General features: G+C 38.0%; 1 protein-coding gene across 1 annotated transcript; it reads right to left on the reverse strand.

The window, feature by feature from the left end:
• Window positions 1-401: 401 nt before the first annotated feature.
• On the reverse strand, window positions 402-2,203 carry LOC131246496 (probable BOI-related E3 ubiquitin-protein ligase 2). Its single transcript, XM_058246683.1, has 4 exons — window positions 1,854-2,203; window positions 1,664-1,752; window positions 1,240-1,580; window positions 402-1,141 (listed from the first exon to the last, which is right to left on the reverse strand). Exons 1-4 carry the CDS (start codon window positions 1,889-1,891, stop codon window positions 587-589), a joined length of 1,023 nt encoding a protein of 340 aa, XP_058102666.1. The 5' UTR covers window positions 1,892-2,203; the 3' UTR covers window positions 402-586.
• Between the last annotated feature and the right edge of the window lie 16,901 nt (window positions 2,204-19,104).

The following is a 19,104-nucleotide window of genomic DNA, read 5'->3' on the forward strand; positions in this document are numbered from 1 at the left end:
GGCACTCAAAAATTCTATACGTGACGCCCAAATTAGACAAATCCGGCTAAAATGCAGAACTCATATTCCTATCATCTGATGGGTTGAGCAATCCTGACATCTGGGTTCATGGACATTGTTTTTTGAAATAGAACGGCTGCATCTCGCTCTAAATGTCCACCAACCTGATATTCAGTTCGGACCGTTTGATTTGAATTACTTGAATGCCACGTCTGCAATTTCTAAGTAATTTCTACGGGCCTGCGTATAATCTATCAGGGTCCGCCAGAGTATCAATGGTTTTCTGATCATATTACCTTTTAAAAATCAAGAAATCCTATGAACCGTTTAAAAGAATCCGAAACAGATGATGTATTTAAACAAAAAAGAAAAAAATAGGAGAGAATCACGAAACCGACGCGGACGGCAACAAAATATCGGTATCGGTTCTTATACTGTGATAATGCATATCCGTACATTCAGTTGCTTTACTGTCTCTGAAAATACCGAAAACGAAGGAGAAAAAAAGAAGGATCCGAAACGACAGTTCTACATATCGGCAACCGGCACGTACCGGACTTGCAGGTAGCTCCCCGTACCCGAAACGTCACGACATGAAGACTTGCACGCTGGCGTTCTTCGTCGACTTGCATATCGGGCATGAATCAAGCTTCGACTCGCAGTCCTTGCAGAGGCAGAGATGCCGGCACGGCAACAGCAGAACCGATACGTCGTTCTCCCGGCACGCCTTGCACGTCTTCCGATACTTGAGGACCCGATTCTCCCGTTCTGCTCTCTGTGTATCGGTTTCCTCTCCTTCGTAACAGCACGACTGCGCGTCGTCGGCCACAACCATCATCCCACCGCTGCTGTCACCGTAGCCTTCTTTCGCTGCCCCCGAATTCTGGAGCAGGACTTGCTCGAGGTTCGTGCGAAGGCTCGAGACCATTGCTTCGTTGTTCCTCGCCACGTGGCACCAGATCTGGTTCTCTGCGCTCAACTGCTTAACCTTTTCTTCCAGCTCAGCGTTTCTGCGTCTGACGTTATCGAGCTCTGCCTCCTTTTCTTTCAGCCGTTTCAAGACCTGCTGCTCCAGCACCGAAAGCAGAGATCTGAAATGCCTCTTGCGCGTCTCATCCAATCCCAACCGAAGTTTCTCGTTCTATAAAAAGGAAAAAAAAATTCAGACGCAGCGTTAGAGAGATTCAAGAGGAAAAGAAAAGGAACGGATTTCGGCCAGAGGAATCTAATAGTAAGTACCTGGAGTCTGATGAAAGCATCGGTTTCGATGTTTTGTTGGTAGAGACAGGAGAGAAGATCTTGCGCGAGAGGCGATGGAGAAACGCAAGCAGATCGACCGCTCGTCGAAGTCGCTGCAGATTCATGCAATCGATTTTCTTCGTGCGAGAGCTGTACGCCGAGAGGAATTTCAGCAGCCGTGATTTTTTCCTTCGGCAAGTTCACCAAAGGCCAGAAATGCTGTTGTTGCCCTAAAGTCATCTGATCAGTTCGATTTCTCTTTCTCGATCCCGACGCATTGCAGGTTAACTCGCTTTCCTGATCACTGAAAACTGTTCCATGCAATATCTGCTGCTGTACAGCTGCACCAAATCAAAAAAATCAAGAAACGTAACAGAAAAACGAACAAAAATAAAAACGAATCCACAAGAAAAACGGAACTCACCTTGATTACTGTAACCTCTCAAAAGATTCGCGCTCTGGTTTTCACGAATAAACTGCATCTGAAGCTCTTCAAAAACGCCATTCCGTACGCTATAAAAATCAAGAACGGATGATCAATAACCTCTCGAGTACAAATCGAAACCGATTCATTTCGTTTCCGAAACGTTTCAAATACCAAAAGAAACGCTTACCTGAAAGCGTTTGACGGGTATTGTGCCTGTACTGCCATCGAAATCCTTCTCCAAAACAGAGAGATATAGACAGAGAGAGAGAGAGAGAGTAGAAAATCTTGCAAGAGGAAATGGGGTTATGCAAGGAGGGAAATCTATTTATAAGATTTTTTTTTTCTAAGGGAGATGATGCATGGGGAGTGGTGGAGGGAGCATTGACATGGAGTAGCGAATATATAAATGGGAAGAGGGAGTGGGTGCGCAGTGCGCTGCAACGGACAGTCAAACGAGACAACACGAGAAACGAGCGGAAAAGTGCGCACCCCCACACTTATCTTGCTTTCTCCCGTGCGCACAGCACCCGTCTCTCTCTCTCTTAAAACCTTTCCCACTCCTTCCCATTAAAAACCACGCCATCCACGTCGCCTTCACCAGTAAAAGACGAAAAAGTCGTGTCTCTCTTTACCTCATGCTTATTTTAGCAGTCTTGGCTCCACTCATCTCCACTTCCCGATTCTTTTTCTGCCACGCTGGACGACGTTTCTTCGCATTTGTCATTGATGCTCTCTGCATGTACAACTGGGACTCCCTTCCTTCACGACAAATCCTCACATCCATCCGCTTGGACGACTAAGTCTCCCTACATCCACCTAATAACTTTACATTTCATCTGCGTGCAGCATCTAATCAATCCAATAGCTTGGCCCCATCATTTGGATCACCTTAATAAAAAATTCAGACCGATCCATCTATCAGTAGAACTACATTTTGAATTTATTATTTATCAGTGGCTATAGATTATCATATTTTCTGTGGTCCACATACGAATGGGTTACGTGATATAAATGGTGAGACCAGTCTATTGGACGGAGTAGATATTTCATGCAATTGATAAGTTCGAATTTATCTACTGGGTGGATGGAAACTTATGGTCGAAACTCGTTGGATGTTTGGCATTTCTTATTATCTGTTTTACGCAGCAAACACCAAAGTTGGTGAGGCCCACCAAGTTGGATTTGTAAAATCTACTCTGTCTATCATGTTATATCCTCCATTTTCGCCATAAGCCATAAATCAGCTGGGTCCCACACTGCAACAGTTGGGATTGGATGTCAACCATAGGTTTGTTTGTTGGGCCACCGTGAATTTTTTTTTCTTTCATCAAACCCGTTAATCAAGTGTAACTCACTGGAATTAAGACAAAGTACAAAAGTCAGCCTGATACAAAACCCAGGTGGGCCACACCGTATGAACTTATTGGTTTTCAGAGAAATTTTACAATGGAAATGGGCTATATGAGTAACTTTTTTATTTGGCTTATTTTGTATATATACGGTTCTAAGTAATGGTTCTCACCTAATGCACGGAGTGGATTTTTCATATACAACATGGTGGACCCCATGGAGCGTGTTGCGTTGCGTCAGGGATTGTCGACTATTCCTGTCCCTACAAGTGCGCGTACTCTTCTAGATGGATAAATGACCATGTACAACGAACGTAAGTTAATACGGCGCCCCAGCTTGGAAGCGGTTTGTCTGGTGACCCTAATACGAGCAACCAGATGATGTTAAAGTTCCGTGGGCCCTCCATGATGTATGTGTTTTATCTACACTGTCCATTCATTTTCCAGGTCATTTTAGGGTATGGGTTCAAAAAATGAGTCAGATCTAAATCTCAGGTGGACCACAGGACAGGAAACTGTGGTGATTAAAGTCTCACCGTTAAAAACTTCCTGAGGCTCACTGTAATGTTTATTTTCTATCTAACCTGTATTAGGTCACATAACCCTAGATGAAGGGAAAACACAAAAATCTGCATGATCCAAAACTTAGATGGGCCCCAAAAAGTTTTTAATGGTAAGCATTTAATCTTTGCTGTTTCATGTGGTGTGGTCCACCCTCATTTTCGGGCTTATCCCCTAAAAGGGCACGAAAAATGGATAGACGGCGTGGATAAGATACATACGGGATGGTGGAGCCCACAAATCTTTGACATCAGCTAGCTTATGTGTTGTGGTCACCAGCCAAACCACGTCCCCTGGCTTCACCCAACACGGTGCATCCCTGACCGTGGGGCCCACCTTGATGCATTTGTAGTATATCCATGCTGTTTATTTGTTCTCCCATATCATTTTAGGGCATTAGAGAAGCAACGAAGCGGATCGAAATCTCAGGTGGACCATTCTACAGGAAACAGTGGTGATTGATAATTAAAAGTTTCTCGTGACCAACAGAAGTTTTGGATCAAGCTTATATTTGTTTCTTCTCTACATCCATGTCTGTGTGACCTTACCATGGATGGAAAATAAAAATTACGGTGGGCAATAGGAAGATTTTAATGGCGACCGTTCATTCACCACTGTTTCCTGTCTTGTGAACGACCTGAGATTTGTAAATGCTTCATTTTTGGGCTCACGTCCTAAAGTGAGCTGGAAAAATGGATGGACAGCGTGGATATATTACACATATATCAAGGTGGGCCCCACAGTCAGGGACGCACCATGTCCGGTGAGGCCGTTGCCGCACCTAATCCGCTCTCCCGGCTATCACGTACAGCCAATCCCTTGCAACCTGTCACACGCATGGAATATCCTATCCGTGCAAAATATGGACCATGCTATGATGAACGCCTGATATAAAAATCACACAGATCCACCTATTGGGTGGGCCATACCTATCAAATAATTTGAATCGGCCTTATTTTGGCACAAAGCAATGGTCATAACGTGTTGCACGTTTTTAGTAATTCGAATATGATGTTGAAGAGAACTGTCAAGTTTTTGTCCGCATCGATGGGTCGAAAATGCTCTTAATCTAGTGGACAAGTGTCAATGTCTCAAGGGTTGTGACATCAGGGCCCATCTTTAGCTGGGGATGATTACGAACACGCACTGGCCCCTAAATAAAGATAATCTATTCCTTAGATGGGACGGTGTGATGTGAAGAAAATGGACAACTGGAGAAAATATTGACAGCTTATATTCATGAAAATTGTGTGACCCACCTGATGAGTGGACTAGATTAGCTTTTGGAACAGGGCACATGGAACCTATCATGTGAAGAAAAATGGATCATTAGGCAAAAAAAAAGAAAAAAAAAATCATTAAAAATTAAATTCGAGAATATTCTGACCCACCTGATGAGTGGGCCGGACTTACTTTTGTAACAGAGCACGTGATGGCATCCTATCTAGTCACAGAGTGCCACGTTTCCATTTCAACTCCTCACGTGAATGGCTTGTATTTCTCACCTGATAGGTAGGATTTACCTCCGAGCCAATTATGATCTAGGATTCCGAGAGCAATAGTACTGGGATACAGACCATTGATACCAATGGGCCTCGAATGTTTTCTTTCCTATTTCTATCATTCATTGACAAGATTTTAATTTATTTAAATTTTAAAAAATAAAAATAAAAAGAAGAAGAAGAAGAAGAAGAAGATTGAATTAGCTATCATAATTTCATATAATAAAAATTTATTAATTGGACAAAATATAAAAATGGCATTGACTAGTTGGTAAGTGGTTGTAGATATGGTAATATTCCTATCCCACTTACTTAGAAGTGGGATAATCAGGCAATTATTTAAAAATAAATAAAAAATCAATTGATTAAAAGGTTGATCTCCAAAATCCAATTTTCTGAGTTAAATACAATGGGTAATGAGGTAAATGGCTATTCATGGCTAGCAATACATGCATATAGAAAAATAAAAAAATGATTAGTGTTAAAGGGCTTCCACTCTAAAAGATTTTTGGAAATGGACCATCTTCACAGAACACAATAGACCCAAGGTCACAATTATTGAATTATTAGCCATACTTTAGTATTAATACTAAAATAAACTGTGCATGTGAGGGCTGTCAACAAGCCTTTTTTGCTTGTCCAAAAAGTTTAATTGTTTGAAAAATATTGACCTTGATTCCAATTAGGGCTGGCAATGACCGAGGTCTAGGTAAAATCAAAATTTTGAAGAGGGTCCCCCAAGCTTGGCCCAAACAGTTCTAAATACGGGCCAAAGCCAACACCCGACTCAGCCAGTTGACTGCCTAATTCCAATTTTAAAAAAATATATAGGTTATCTAATCAAGCTTTTTTTAAAAATGGTTTTGGCCTTTCTTCCATAAGTTATAATGATCATCTACTTTTTATATATGTCTGGCACATGTTGTATATGATTTTGTTCCATGTGATATAAATTGATTAGCCATCTTCTGTAAGCACATGTACCAAACATGCCATGTTCCATGAGTGATATAATCCATCTTCAAGAACCTTATATATGTCACATCCTACCTTCAAGCTCTTCACATGTACCACCATACCCCTTCAAACAATATGGAGATTCAAAAGTGTCATTATTAATCTATAAGCGCTCAACGTGTCTACATGTGTGTTGAGGGTCAAATATTGCATATTAGACCCCAGTTATTACATGGTTTTATGAACATGATACTGTTTAACGTTTTATTTTAATTTTGTTTGTGTCGCAGAGTGAAGTTAAGAGCTTGGACTGAAAAATTGTATTAAAAGTATAGATTTAACGCTCAAAATTTATCAAGGCAAGGGAGGGATCTTAGGGGACCGAGATCGAAAAATTTACACGCCAAAGATTCGAGAAAATCAAGTGATCAACGATAAAGAAGCCTGAAAGTCGTTCTGAATGCAAGATCACAGGGTTCCCACTATCCGTTTGGCTCAAAACTTTATATCTGGCCCGAGGACCTTAAATTAATTGTACACGTCGAATTTCAGCCATTGGATCCTTGCGGAAGTGGCCCAATGGACAAATCAGCCCACAAATCCCTGATTTGGGGCCCACCTGATATCTGGATATGCCTCAATTTTGGTTCCAACCCCTTAAATGAGGCGGCAAAACGGATGGACGAAGCGAATTCCGCATATACATCACAGTGGACTCCACATGCACTTGAGCGTGCACAATGTGTACGTGCACTGGACACGCACCGGACCAGCAAATGCTTGACCCATCTCCTTCAGCGCAGGCGTCCAGCGAACGCATGACGTCCACCGATTGATCTCAGTGGGCCCCACCCATCATCCATTTGGACAATCAAGACCGTCCATTGCGACTAGGGGGTGGGGACGACTGTAGCCAAGACGTCCTTTTGGCCCCATGCACACATACACATGTGGATCGGTGGAAAATGCAGGATGAACGATAAGGTGATTTGATATAGTGGACCACACCAAAACTCGACCAAAACCACTCCTTTCTAACTGAAATTTCACCAGGAATCCAATGAACGGTGTGAATCTCTCCGAAAACATCACTGTGGGGCCCACCGAGCATCTCAGCACAATAACTTTCTAAAACGGACGTCCAGATGAGTCCGAAATTTGCGAGGAGTTGTGGGCCACGATCACTGATCAGTTGGGTAATCTGAACCGTTCAGACGACTCACCAGGGGACCAAGACCCTAACCAAGGAGAGAAACTGGGTTTTTCAACGCACCTCTTGCCAAAAATAGGATCCAAACGCGGGTCGCCTTGCGTTTCGCTCCGCAACGTGTATGTGTTGCGTAAGCACGATCCAACACCGTCTCTAGCCCTCTAAACCGCCCCTGGAGCTTATAAAAGAGAGGGAGAAAGAGAGAGATCATCTTTGGGGAGTGGAAACGTGGAGGAAGAGAGAGAAAGAGAGAAAAAGAGAACGAGGACGTGTAGCCGGCCACATTTTCTTCCTTCCTTTGTGGTTTTTTCTTTCCTTTGATGCTTATCTGAGTTCGTAATTTGATCATGATTATGATCAGCTAAACCTCTTAGTTAGGGCTAAGAGGTGAAGCTTGTAACGTGATGGGATAGTTTCTACGACTATGATTCTTGTTTATGAACTCTCTTTGATTATAGTTTGATTATATGGAATATTTTTAGTCTTTAATGGTTTATTGTGACTTAAATTACAATGGATCTGCGATAGCTATGAGCATATTCTGTTCATTATAGGGATTATGAACGTGGGAGCCCGGTTGTTCACCATCGTCTCATGGGCATGGTTGGATGATGGAACCCTTCCTAATGTTCATAACTCCCTTAGATTGGATGTGGATTGACTAAATTTTGTTCTCTGCTTTGTCTCATGGGCATGGTTTTGTGATAGAATCAATTCTAATTCTCATACCTCTCATCTCTTGAAAACTGGATCGAAGGAAGTTCGAATATGGATTTCAATGAATTATTTTCCAACTAGATGAAGATGTGACTCTAAATCCAGTTGTAGTCATGAATCAAGCATAGATCTCCCTAACCTCTACAAGTGGATCCTTGGCACCCTAGTTTTTCACCTTTGAATTTTACAAGTTTTAGTTTAAGATTTTACCATTATTCTCTTAAAATTTCCTAATTTAGATTACATCTTCTTCTAGTTCTAGTTCGAGTTACTTTCAGATTACATACAAGTTTCAGTCCTCGTGGATTCGACCTCAGTCTTACCGAGATTATTACTACATCGCAACCTTATACTTGGGGTGTGAACAATGTGGCAAATGTTTATAAGAGCTATATATGCCTGTCCATCAATCCTTATCTTGGGTGTTTAACCAATACTAATTAATAGAATAGAATAAACATCCATACAAGCTATCTAGACAAGCCTTAGCTAGATAATTGTGTCCAAGATAGCCAATTTAAACACAAGTTTTGATAGAAATCAAATAAGTATACAAGATTGTTTTTGTATGGAGTTGAGTAACATATATGATGTATTTGGATGGGTTCAATACCTTGTTAAAGCCTTTTAGGACAAAAAAATAAAATAAAATGAAATAACCGTTGGATTCTAAATTAGGTCTAGAGTTGGCTTTATACTCACATTGGAGTTAGGTTCAAATTCAAGTTGATATAACAAATGAGTTATTTTTAATATGTTTGTGGAAAAAGTATAAGGTAACAAATGCACAAGTTAAAGATTATCAAATAGAATGCTAATCTCCAAAGTCTCTTTCACCCTTAATGGAACTTAAGAGCTAACCCTAACAGGAGATGATGGATTCATCTCTCTCTATGATGGGTTCCTCTCTCTCCTCAAAATACTAATTTTGAGAAAAGGGGAAGCCTTGTAATTTTTAAGAATGCAATCCATATTATTTATGGAGACTAGTTAGATAAACACCCAAATGCCCTTAATAAATCAAAAAGAATGTTGCTATTATTATTAGTTATAAGAAAAACCTAAACACATCCAAACATTTTCCCATATTCTTGCTCACAAGACCTCTATCCCTTCACTAATCCATCATTTTGCAATGGACCACCCACCGAGGCTAAAAGATTGATCACTAAATGTATAATTTACAATTGTAACTAAAATAGTTTAATAAAACAAATCAAAATATAATTTGTTTGACCTTTTAAAAATCTTTTCATAAGGACGCAAAAGATGACATGCTAACTCATTATATTAATCGTTAATAATGATGTTCTCTTGTTTTGTTTTTTTTTTTTTTTTTTTGGTAACGAGCACTTCATTTAAAATTGCAAAATATACAACTTATGATGTTCTCTTTTGATCACACTCAAAGATGAGACTATCCCATTGATTCATTCCAAGTGTAGGATCGCAAATTTTCTTTTAACAAATCCAAGTACACCTAGGTATTATCCATCTTTGCATGTCGCTTTTAATGCATAAAAGTCTTACTAAGAGATAAATCAAGTCATCATCTTTAACCTCAGGTAAAGAGATTAACCTAAAAAGTTTTTTTTTTTTTTTTAAATGTAGATTCTTCTTAATTAAGATTATAGAGCATTGTTTTGATGTGATCCATACTTGATGTAACAATTCCATATATGTGCACACACATGTACTGATGTGAGAAACCCACTCAAACTTGTTAAGACCTAGCTATATTACTTCGATAATTTAGAATTATGACAACTTTACTAATATGCTACTCAAGCCATCAATAATTTGAAACACCTTTCAATGAAATTTGATGTACAAGGCCAAATTATTTTAATCGTACGATATACATGGCTCATGTCACTATCGTTAACAACCTATTCGGGATGACCCTCCACCTACTGTACGTTTTGAATTTATGTATGGGGGTCACACGAGAAGAAATGGAGGTAAAAAGAAAATTACACATATAATGTAAAAAAACACTTGTTTTAAGAAATGTTATTATTCATTAGGCCTTGTTGGTTTTATATCCACACTTAAACTTTTAAGGCCATCAAAAAACGTGATTTAATTAGCTTCTGAAAATGTATCATCAACAAAATTGAAGAAATTAGGATTTAGAAGCACATATGCTTAACTACAAGACCTTCACATACTCGAGAAATGAGAAAATAACTAAAGACAATTGTCATGTTAACATGGACGACAAGCAAATATGTTAAGTACAAAAAAGAATGCATGGGTACCATGCTCACGCATGCCACGTATAATCCCCTGAACATAAAAAACGAAAAGCATATATAATAAGAACAGATGTTGGGAGATTAGACTACACGGATGATGTTATTAGCAGGTAATAGGCTGAGAGTTATTAAAAATATTCTACCATATGTTAAAGGTCCATTCTAACATCTTTATTAGGATTTTCGAAACTTAACTAAAAACAAAAGTCTTTAAAATTCATATTTTAGAGTTACGATCCTAAGAAATTTTTCTTAGGTATTCTAAAGTTTCTAGAAAAGGAAAAAATCCAAATCATATAGCTAGGATTACTTTGATCAAGCTATTGAAAAAACTGTCAAATCGTTGATCCTGATATTTCAACAAGGTCTCTCTATTTAACTCAGATGAAGGAGAAGAGTAAGATCCAAACATATCAACACTAGAATAGAGCCATGAAGACACTTGGATTTGTCCATACATAGTCCTTACATGTGTGAATGTGTGATAGAGATAGAGGAGAAGGGATCTCTCTCTCTCTCTCTCTCTCTCTCTCTCTCTCTCTCTCTCTCTCTCTCTCTACAAATGACGTCTTAAGAGTTGGGATGTCCAAATCTCTCTCTTTTGTTGTCCCTCTCACTTTAGGCTGGAATGTATATGTAAGGAGTTAAGATTTTAGGGTGGCACAATTATAGTACTCTACAATCCTATAGTCTTCCATATGCCTACTACATTGGAAGTCAATGGTCATGTCTTAACTAATGTACACAAATCAATCTAATTCCTCCACTATCATGACCACTACATTGATCTAATACCCATGTTTCTAAGTAGTGGACTCCTAAATTTAAACTATTAGAGTATTAAGTATGATCAAAACCTATTTAACAATTTAAATAAAAGTTTAATGGTTGACAAACATTTACAAAATATTTTGAATGTTAGGCCCAATTAAAAAAAATCACTTAATGAACATCTAATCCCCATGATCTATGCTAGGAGATTATTTTTATGAAATTAGTAAATCTATTGTTAGGCCATGTAAGCCTCAATCAGACCTTGATGTATAGGCATATTTATACTCGCTTTTGTTAGTCATATAATAATCTCGTAAGGCAAGCTAATACATATATAACTAAGACCTTTAACTCCTCACACATCTTCATTATAGAAATTAATCAAAGCTAGTACATTCATATAACAATCATAGTCCAGGCATGATATGCCTCCCAAACTAGAGAGTTCAACTCCATCCACCAATGCAAGCACCCAAGAAAATGACTCATTCCTAATCAAGTTTTCCATTTTTTGAAAAGCTTACTATTTTTAATAAGTTTTGGGTCGAACATAACTTTTTATTGTTAGAGTTTTAATATTTGGTGTTTTATTAGGGTTTGCTTCTTACCATGCCAGGAATCATCTTACATAATTAGATTAAAACTTTCTATTTTTAATAAGTTTTATTATTTTAGAAAAGTTTTAGTTTATTTACATTAGGACTCTTAATTAGGATTTTGTTATATTATTTAAAGTCTTGTAATCTTGATTGAGAGACAGATTTCAATAAAGTTTTTTTCGATTTTTCTTAACTCCTATGGATTCGAGAGCCATTACACACTATGGAGTATGGATTTAAGGTCTTATTCATTTGAGGAAGATTGATCTTTCTCTTTATCCTTTCACGCTTTCCTGTATTATGATTGCATGCAATGAGGTTCTTCTAAGCTGGATATCTGAATAACTTGAGAACATAGTATGTAATAAGGTAGATATCATCTAATATCGATATCATCGATGTAAGGCAACTTTAGTGACAACTTAAACATAAACAACCTTGAAACAAGCATCTTTGCTCAAGACATCAATGCAAGATCATTAGTTGGATTTTACAACAAGCGTTTTTAATGGAACCTCAAAGCAAAGAACCCAAGTAGGATTTTAGTGTAAGCGAACTCAATGGAACCTTAGCTTAAGTATTCTCTACAACAACATAAGCAATTTAAGCATGATCTAAGGGCCTGTTTGATTTTTCTAAAGTAAACGTAATTGCGTTGTAAGTAGGTAATAATTATTTCCATGTGTAATTACGGCATCATTTTCTAGGATTGATTTGACCCTTACTTTCTCAACGCTAAAATCAAGGATACTGCCAAATATTTGTGGGGCCCACCATGATGTCTGTGGATTATCCACACCGCTCATCCATTATGCCAACTGAATTTAGGGCATAAGCAAAAAAATGAGCCAGATTTAAAGTTCAAGTGGACCACACCACAGGAAAAAGGGAATCGAACACCCACCGTTAAAACTTCTTGGGCTACTGTTTACTTTGGTGTAGGCCACTTCAACGTTAGATCTACCTCATTTTTTGGCTCACGCCTCAAAATGTCATGGTAAAGCAGATGGACAACACGGATATGTCATATACATCATGGTGGGGCTCACAAATTTAAGTTAATCCTTTTAGACCATTTTTCCCAAGCAGAAGTACCTGCCTATTTCCAAACATGGTAAAATTGTAATAAGTAGGTATTTACAGGGCATTTACAATGAATTTGAAAATTCAAATAGGCCTTAAGTGTGTGCAAACTTAGTGAGACACAATGCAAGCATCCTCAGTTGAAGCAACCTCAATGAGACATATGCGCAAGTAACCTTAATAAGACCTTGGCAAAAGTAGCTTCAATGGAACTTAGCCTAAGCAACATTAGTGAGACATTAATATAAGTAATCTCCGCAAAGACCTCAATGGATCTATTCAAAGACCTCGATGGTCTTGATCATTTTAGCGTAGATATAGTAGAGATGAAAAAAAATGACAAACTTACCTAATATTAGGAAAGATATGATTTTGATATATTTATTATTATTATTTTTGTTCAGATTTAATTAGGTTGTAATTAATTTAGGATATATTTGATTTTAACATGTATCTTCTCACAACACCAACTATATGTAAAATATCCGGTTTTGTACAAACCATGACATATATAAGATTACCAATTGCGCTCGAATAGGGCACATGAGACATATACCACTCTTCTTCATCTGACATTGGATATAATCCTGAAGAAAGTCGAAAATGAGCAGCATGGGGAGTATTAATCGGTTTCACCTTTTTTCAGTCCGAACTTAACTAAAACCTTCTCAAGATACTCATCGTAAGACAACCACACCTACTCTTCTTTGTCCCCATACATATCAATGGCAAGAATCCTCTTTGCAGCCCCTAGATCTTTCATTTTAAATATCTTAGATAACCGATCCTTTAACGTGTTCATTTCAAACATGCTATGACTGACAATAAACATCTCATTAACATATAACACTAGAATGATGAATTCTTCATCACTCAGTGCTCTAAAATAAACACGATGATCAAAATCACTTCTAATAAAACTTTGTCTTAACATGAAATAATTAAACTTCTTATACTACTACTTAAGTGACTGTTTCAGGCCGTATAACGACATTTTTAACATGGAAACAATATCATTCTTTTCCTGCACCTCGAACCCTTCAGTTGCTTTATATAAATCTGCTTTTCTAATTCCTCATGTAGAAACACAGTTTTAACATCCAAGTACTTTAATTCCATATTGTACTAAGCAACCAGAGTCATTATAAATCTAATAGATACCTATTTTACCATTGATGTGAAAATCTCACTGAAGTCAACACCTTCCTTTGGAGGATATCTATTCGCTACCAATCTAACCTTGTACCTAACCAGTTTTTTTTTTTTTTTTTTTTTAAATATTCACATGCACTCGATCACCTTCCTCCCAACAGGTAGCTCAACTAACTCCCACGTTTGATGTTTATACAGAGAATACATATCTTCATGCATACCTACCATTTATTTTTCTACATCTTTATCTTCTAAATCTTCCTGAAAAGTATATGGATTATCATTCTTTATAGTGAGAGCAAATGCAATAATTGAAGTTATTCTTGTATTTTAATGATAACCTGCGATCCATCAGTGGATTTCTTCTTATTGGTGGCGTCTCCACCTCTTCCTATACCTCAACAGGCAGCTCAAGTTTCTCAAGTATCTCACCCTTATTTAATTCGACATCAACAATGGGTTTTTCCATTTTGTCATCTTTCCAAAACAAGGAACCCTCATCAAATTTAACGTCCTGAATAATAATGATCTTCCATAAAGCGTGGTTTAATAACTTCTAACTTTTCATCGCATTACTATAGCCAACAAAGGTGCATTTTTTTGTTATTTGGTCTAACTTATCTCTTTTAACAAACGGTACATGAGAGTAAGTATTACAAAAAAAAAATCCTCAAGCCCGAGTAATCAACTGCCTGACCATCCATACTTCCTAAGGAATTTTACAATCAGTAACTATAGAGAGGACCTATTCACTGATAACAAGTTGTAGAAACGGCTTCAGCCCAAAACACTTTTCCGAACTTAAAATTGCTCAACATACTTTGAGCCATTTTCAAAAGACTCTAGTTCTTATGTTTTGTCACACCATTCTGCTTTGTCGTATGCCTTACTATATTATTCCTGACTTTCTCCTCATTCTTGTAATAGTAATTAAATTCTTTTGAAGTAATTTCTTCGCCATTATCTGTCCTAAGAACTCTTACTTTTTACCCCATCTATTTTTCAACAATCAATTTCCACATTCTAAAAGTGACAAACACATTGGATTTATATTTTAAAATACAAATTTAAACCTTTCTAGAGAAGTCGTTTATAAATATAATAAGGTAAGATGATTCTCCTTCATAAATAATAGGCGACGACCCCCACGCATTAGAATGCACGTAATCAAGTTGTCTTTTACTAACTTATTTTTTTATTTTAAAATGCAGCCTCAACCGTTTCCCACATATAAATGCTCACATATATTCAAATCAAAACTTTTAAAACTAAGAATTAACTTATGATCAAAAAGTACATTTATACCCCGCTAGCTCATGTGGCCTAGGTGTGCATGCTACAAACGTACCAACATGAAATTCACTACAGATGTTGCAGCGCACTTCGCTAGATATATCTAGTATTTTCGATCAATCGGTAAAGATTATTGCTTCATTATGCATTCATTACTATAAGAGTCCCTTTTAAAACCTTTATGACACTATCATAACATGCGAACTTATAACCAATTGTATTTAGAGCTCCGAGAGATCAGATTTTTCTTCGAGTCTTTAACGTGCCTCATATCTGTCAGAGTACGCTCCATCCCTTCAGACATCATGATGTAAATTGAACCAATTCTAATTATCTTGCAAGCATAATCATTGCTCATAAGAATCAGCTCACCATTATACTCGTTATATATGGTAAAATAACTTTGATGAGGACACATGTGGTACAATGCTCTTGTATCCAAGATTTATTCCTGATAGAAATTTTCAGTCTTGGTCACCGATAATATATCACAACCATTTGAGTCTTCACCAAATTCAACTGAATTAGCTTTCTTCGACGAATCATTTGACTTCTCATCATTTTGGGCTTTGAAAAACTGAGTCCTTTTTAAAATGTCACATCATCTGACAATTCGAACACTTCAACTTTCATTTACCTCTTAACTTGGATTTAGATTGTGGTTTTTCATTATCTCGCTCAGATAGTCTTCTCCAAGTAAACAATGCATCCATAGATGTATCTTCACCATCACTTTGCTATCACAACCGCTTCGACTGAAGGGCTACAATAACGGTCTCGATATCCAAAATATCACTACTATGATAAAGAATATCAACTAGATACTCAAACGACTTTGGGTGATGTCAAGAAAATTAGGGTTTTGTATCTTCCTCATCGATCTTTACCTCAACACTCATAAACTTGTAAATAAGTTTGTTGAACGTGTTAATATGTTCAGATAAATATGATCCTTTAGCTATTTTCAGAGTATAATTGCCTCTTCAAAAATAAACGATTGGTGAGAGATTTTGTCATATAAATACTCTCCAATTTCGCTCATAAACCCGCAGTAGTCATCTTATCTATAATATTAAAAAAGATTTCAACAGCCAAGTACAATTGAATTGCACTAATTATCCATTGATCAAGTTTATCCTAATTTTCTTCCTTCTTATATTCAGGATGATATGCTTTCTCAATGCGTGCATACTGCAATCATTATTGAACTAGGATGTCTTTCATTTTCAATCTCCTATCTCAAACTTCATATTTAATCCCTTTAATGTTAGATATACCTTAAATCCAAACTAACACATTTATTCTATTAGCCGACTCATCCAACACATGAAAATTGAATTCCAATATGTACCATTCAAGTGGGATGCAACTTATGTAAGATGGATCTGATCTTGACCCAACCTCAAGAGAATCCAGCCAAGTTCAACTTGACTTGATCACCTGATCGCGTGCACTATATTTCCAATCAGACCTAGCCCAACCTAAATTTGCTCAGCACAAACTTGAGCTGATTTTAAATGGTGTTCGAGTTTTTACAACCCTAACCCAACTCAGGGACCTTCACATCCTGACTTAACTAAACCCGAACTTGGGTTGGGTCAATTGCAATTGGGTAACATCGAATTCAAGATAATGCTAGATTCAAGTTCTCGGCCTCATTTTGGATGGAGTGCTTGATAGGATGATTCTAGCCGTCAAATTAGTGTCCACCAAATGGATAGCTAGATCCAGATTTCACTAAGGGGGCGTTTGGCGCATGGTATTAGATGGGATTAGGTGAGATGGAATTGCATTTGGTCTCGTGCCAATTCCATTCAATGTTTGGGAAGACTGGAAAAGCTTCGAATTAACTTAGATGGAATTGCATTTGGTCCTGTACCAATTCCACTCAATGTTAGCAAGTTGCGTAGGTCCCACTCTGATGTTTGGGCTATATCCGCATCGTCCACCCATTTTTCGATATCATTTTAGAGTATGAGCTCAAAAATCAGGTAGATCTAAAGCTCAAGTGGACTCCACCATAGAAAGCAGTAGGGATTGAATACCTACTGTTGAAAACTTCTTTGGGGCCACATAAGTTTTGGATTTGCCTCATTTTTAGGCCCATGCCATAAAATGAGGTTACAAAACAGATGAACGGTTTGGATATAACACATATGTGTTATTCTCAATAATTTCAAATGATGGTGGGTATATCCATTCAATGTACCACCGCATTACAAACATAGCATAGAATTAAGCTTATCCCGTGGTAAGACAATTTCTACCATATGTAATAATTATGTTTTTTTGAATCCTATCCCACCTAATCCTTCTCAATACCATGCACTGAACGGATCCCTTGGTATTAGGAGGGATGGGATGGTAAAATCCAGGATACGCCAAACGAGCTAAATAGACCTTATGGATCTTAAACCAATCCACTGGCACCACCATCGCTACCTTAGGGCGTGTTTGGGCGGTGGGATTAGAAGGGATTAGGTAGGATGGGACTCAAAAAATATAATTATTACCCATGGCAGGGATAAGATTAATGTCATGCTTTGTTGGTAATATGGTAGTACATTGAATGGATATACCCACCTTCATTTGAAATTAATGAGAATAACTAATGCTTTGTTGGTGATAATTAAGCAGTGGGATTACAAGGGATTAGGTGGGATTCAAAAAACATAATTATTACCCATGGCAGGAATTGTCACATGTTGCCACGGCAGGGCATGTTTGGGCGGTGGGATTACAAGGGATTAGGTGGGATTCAAAAAACATAATTATTAACCATGGCAGGGATTGTCCCATGTTGCCATGGGATGGGATTAATGCCCTGCTTTGTTGATAATACGGTGGTACATTGAATGAACATACCCACCATCATTTGAAATTACTGACAATAACACACGTGTTATATCTAAACTGTTCGTTTGTTTTGTAACCTCATTTCATGGCATGCGTCTAAAAATGAGGTAGATCCAAAACTTAGGTGCCACAAAGAAGTTTTCAACAGTATGTATTCAATCCCTGTTGCTTTCTATAGTGGGGTCCACTTGAGCTTTAAATTTACCTGATTTTTGGCCCATGCTCTAAAATAATCTCAATAAATGGGTGGACGGTGTGGATATAGCCCGCACATCATGGTGGGACCTACAACAACTTGCTAACATTGAGTGAAATTGGCACAGACCCAATGCAATTCTATTTAACGTAATTCCAAGGACCAGGTGAATCCCATCCCACCAAATCCCTTCTAATCCCACCGCCCATCCTAATCCCATGGGATCCTACCGGCCAAACAGACGTTAATCTCGTTTTCACCATTTTCTCAACTTTAGAAAATATCATACCTTTATATTTTTCTTGGAAAAATTAGCTAAAAATAAAATATAAAAATATTATTATAAATAAATAAATACCTGTAATGTCATAAAATAAATTACTTCGAGAAAATAAAAACTTTACCAATATTGAAAATATCGTCATAATATCGTTTGATCAATTCCCACGAGTATATCACAAGATTTTCTCGGCGATATTTGCAACAATGTCAGTCAGCACGTATGAGCATGAACAATTACCGGTGCTTGCGTGTGACCAATGCCATAAAGAAACGGTCCTCGGGAAACGGAGAGACGTCCACGTCATCGCCGGCGGAGTACTAGGCCGGCTGCGGCAGCGCGTCGTGGCCGTCACGGAATAAATGCTGACGTGGAGAGTGACGTGGTCAGTAGGGACAGCGTAGGTTACTGGACTCATATCGTATCATATATGTCGGACGCTGTTATGACCAACAGCCGCTGACAGCACTTCGTCTTTCTCTTTTTTTCGCTGTTACCTATTTTACATTTCTCTATATAAATCGTCGTCCACATCCTCGACCCGCGTGAAATTCTCGGTCGACGGCTGGGATTCTCCAGTTCTAAGTTCTGTGGGGCCATCATGATGTATTGTATTATATTCAATCCGTCCATCCATTTCGCCACAGCTCT

The sequence above is a fragment of the Magnolia sinica genome, chromosome 5, assembly GCF_029962835.1.
Source record: "Magnolia sinica isolate HGM2019 chromosome 5, MsV1, whole genome shotgun sequence".
Taxonomy (NCBI): Eukaryota; Viridiplantae; Streptophyta; class Magnoliopsida; order Magnoliales; family Magnoliaceae; genus Magnolia; species Magnolia sinica.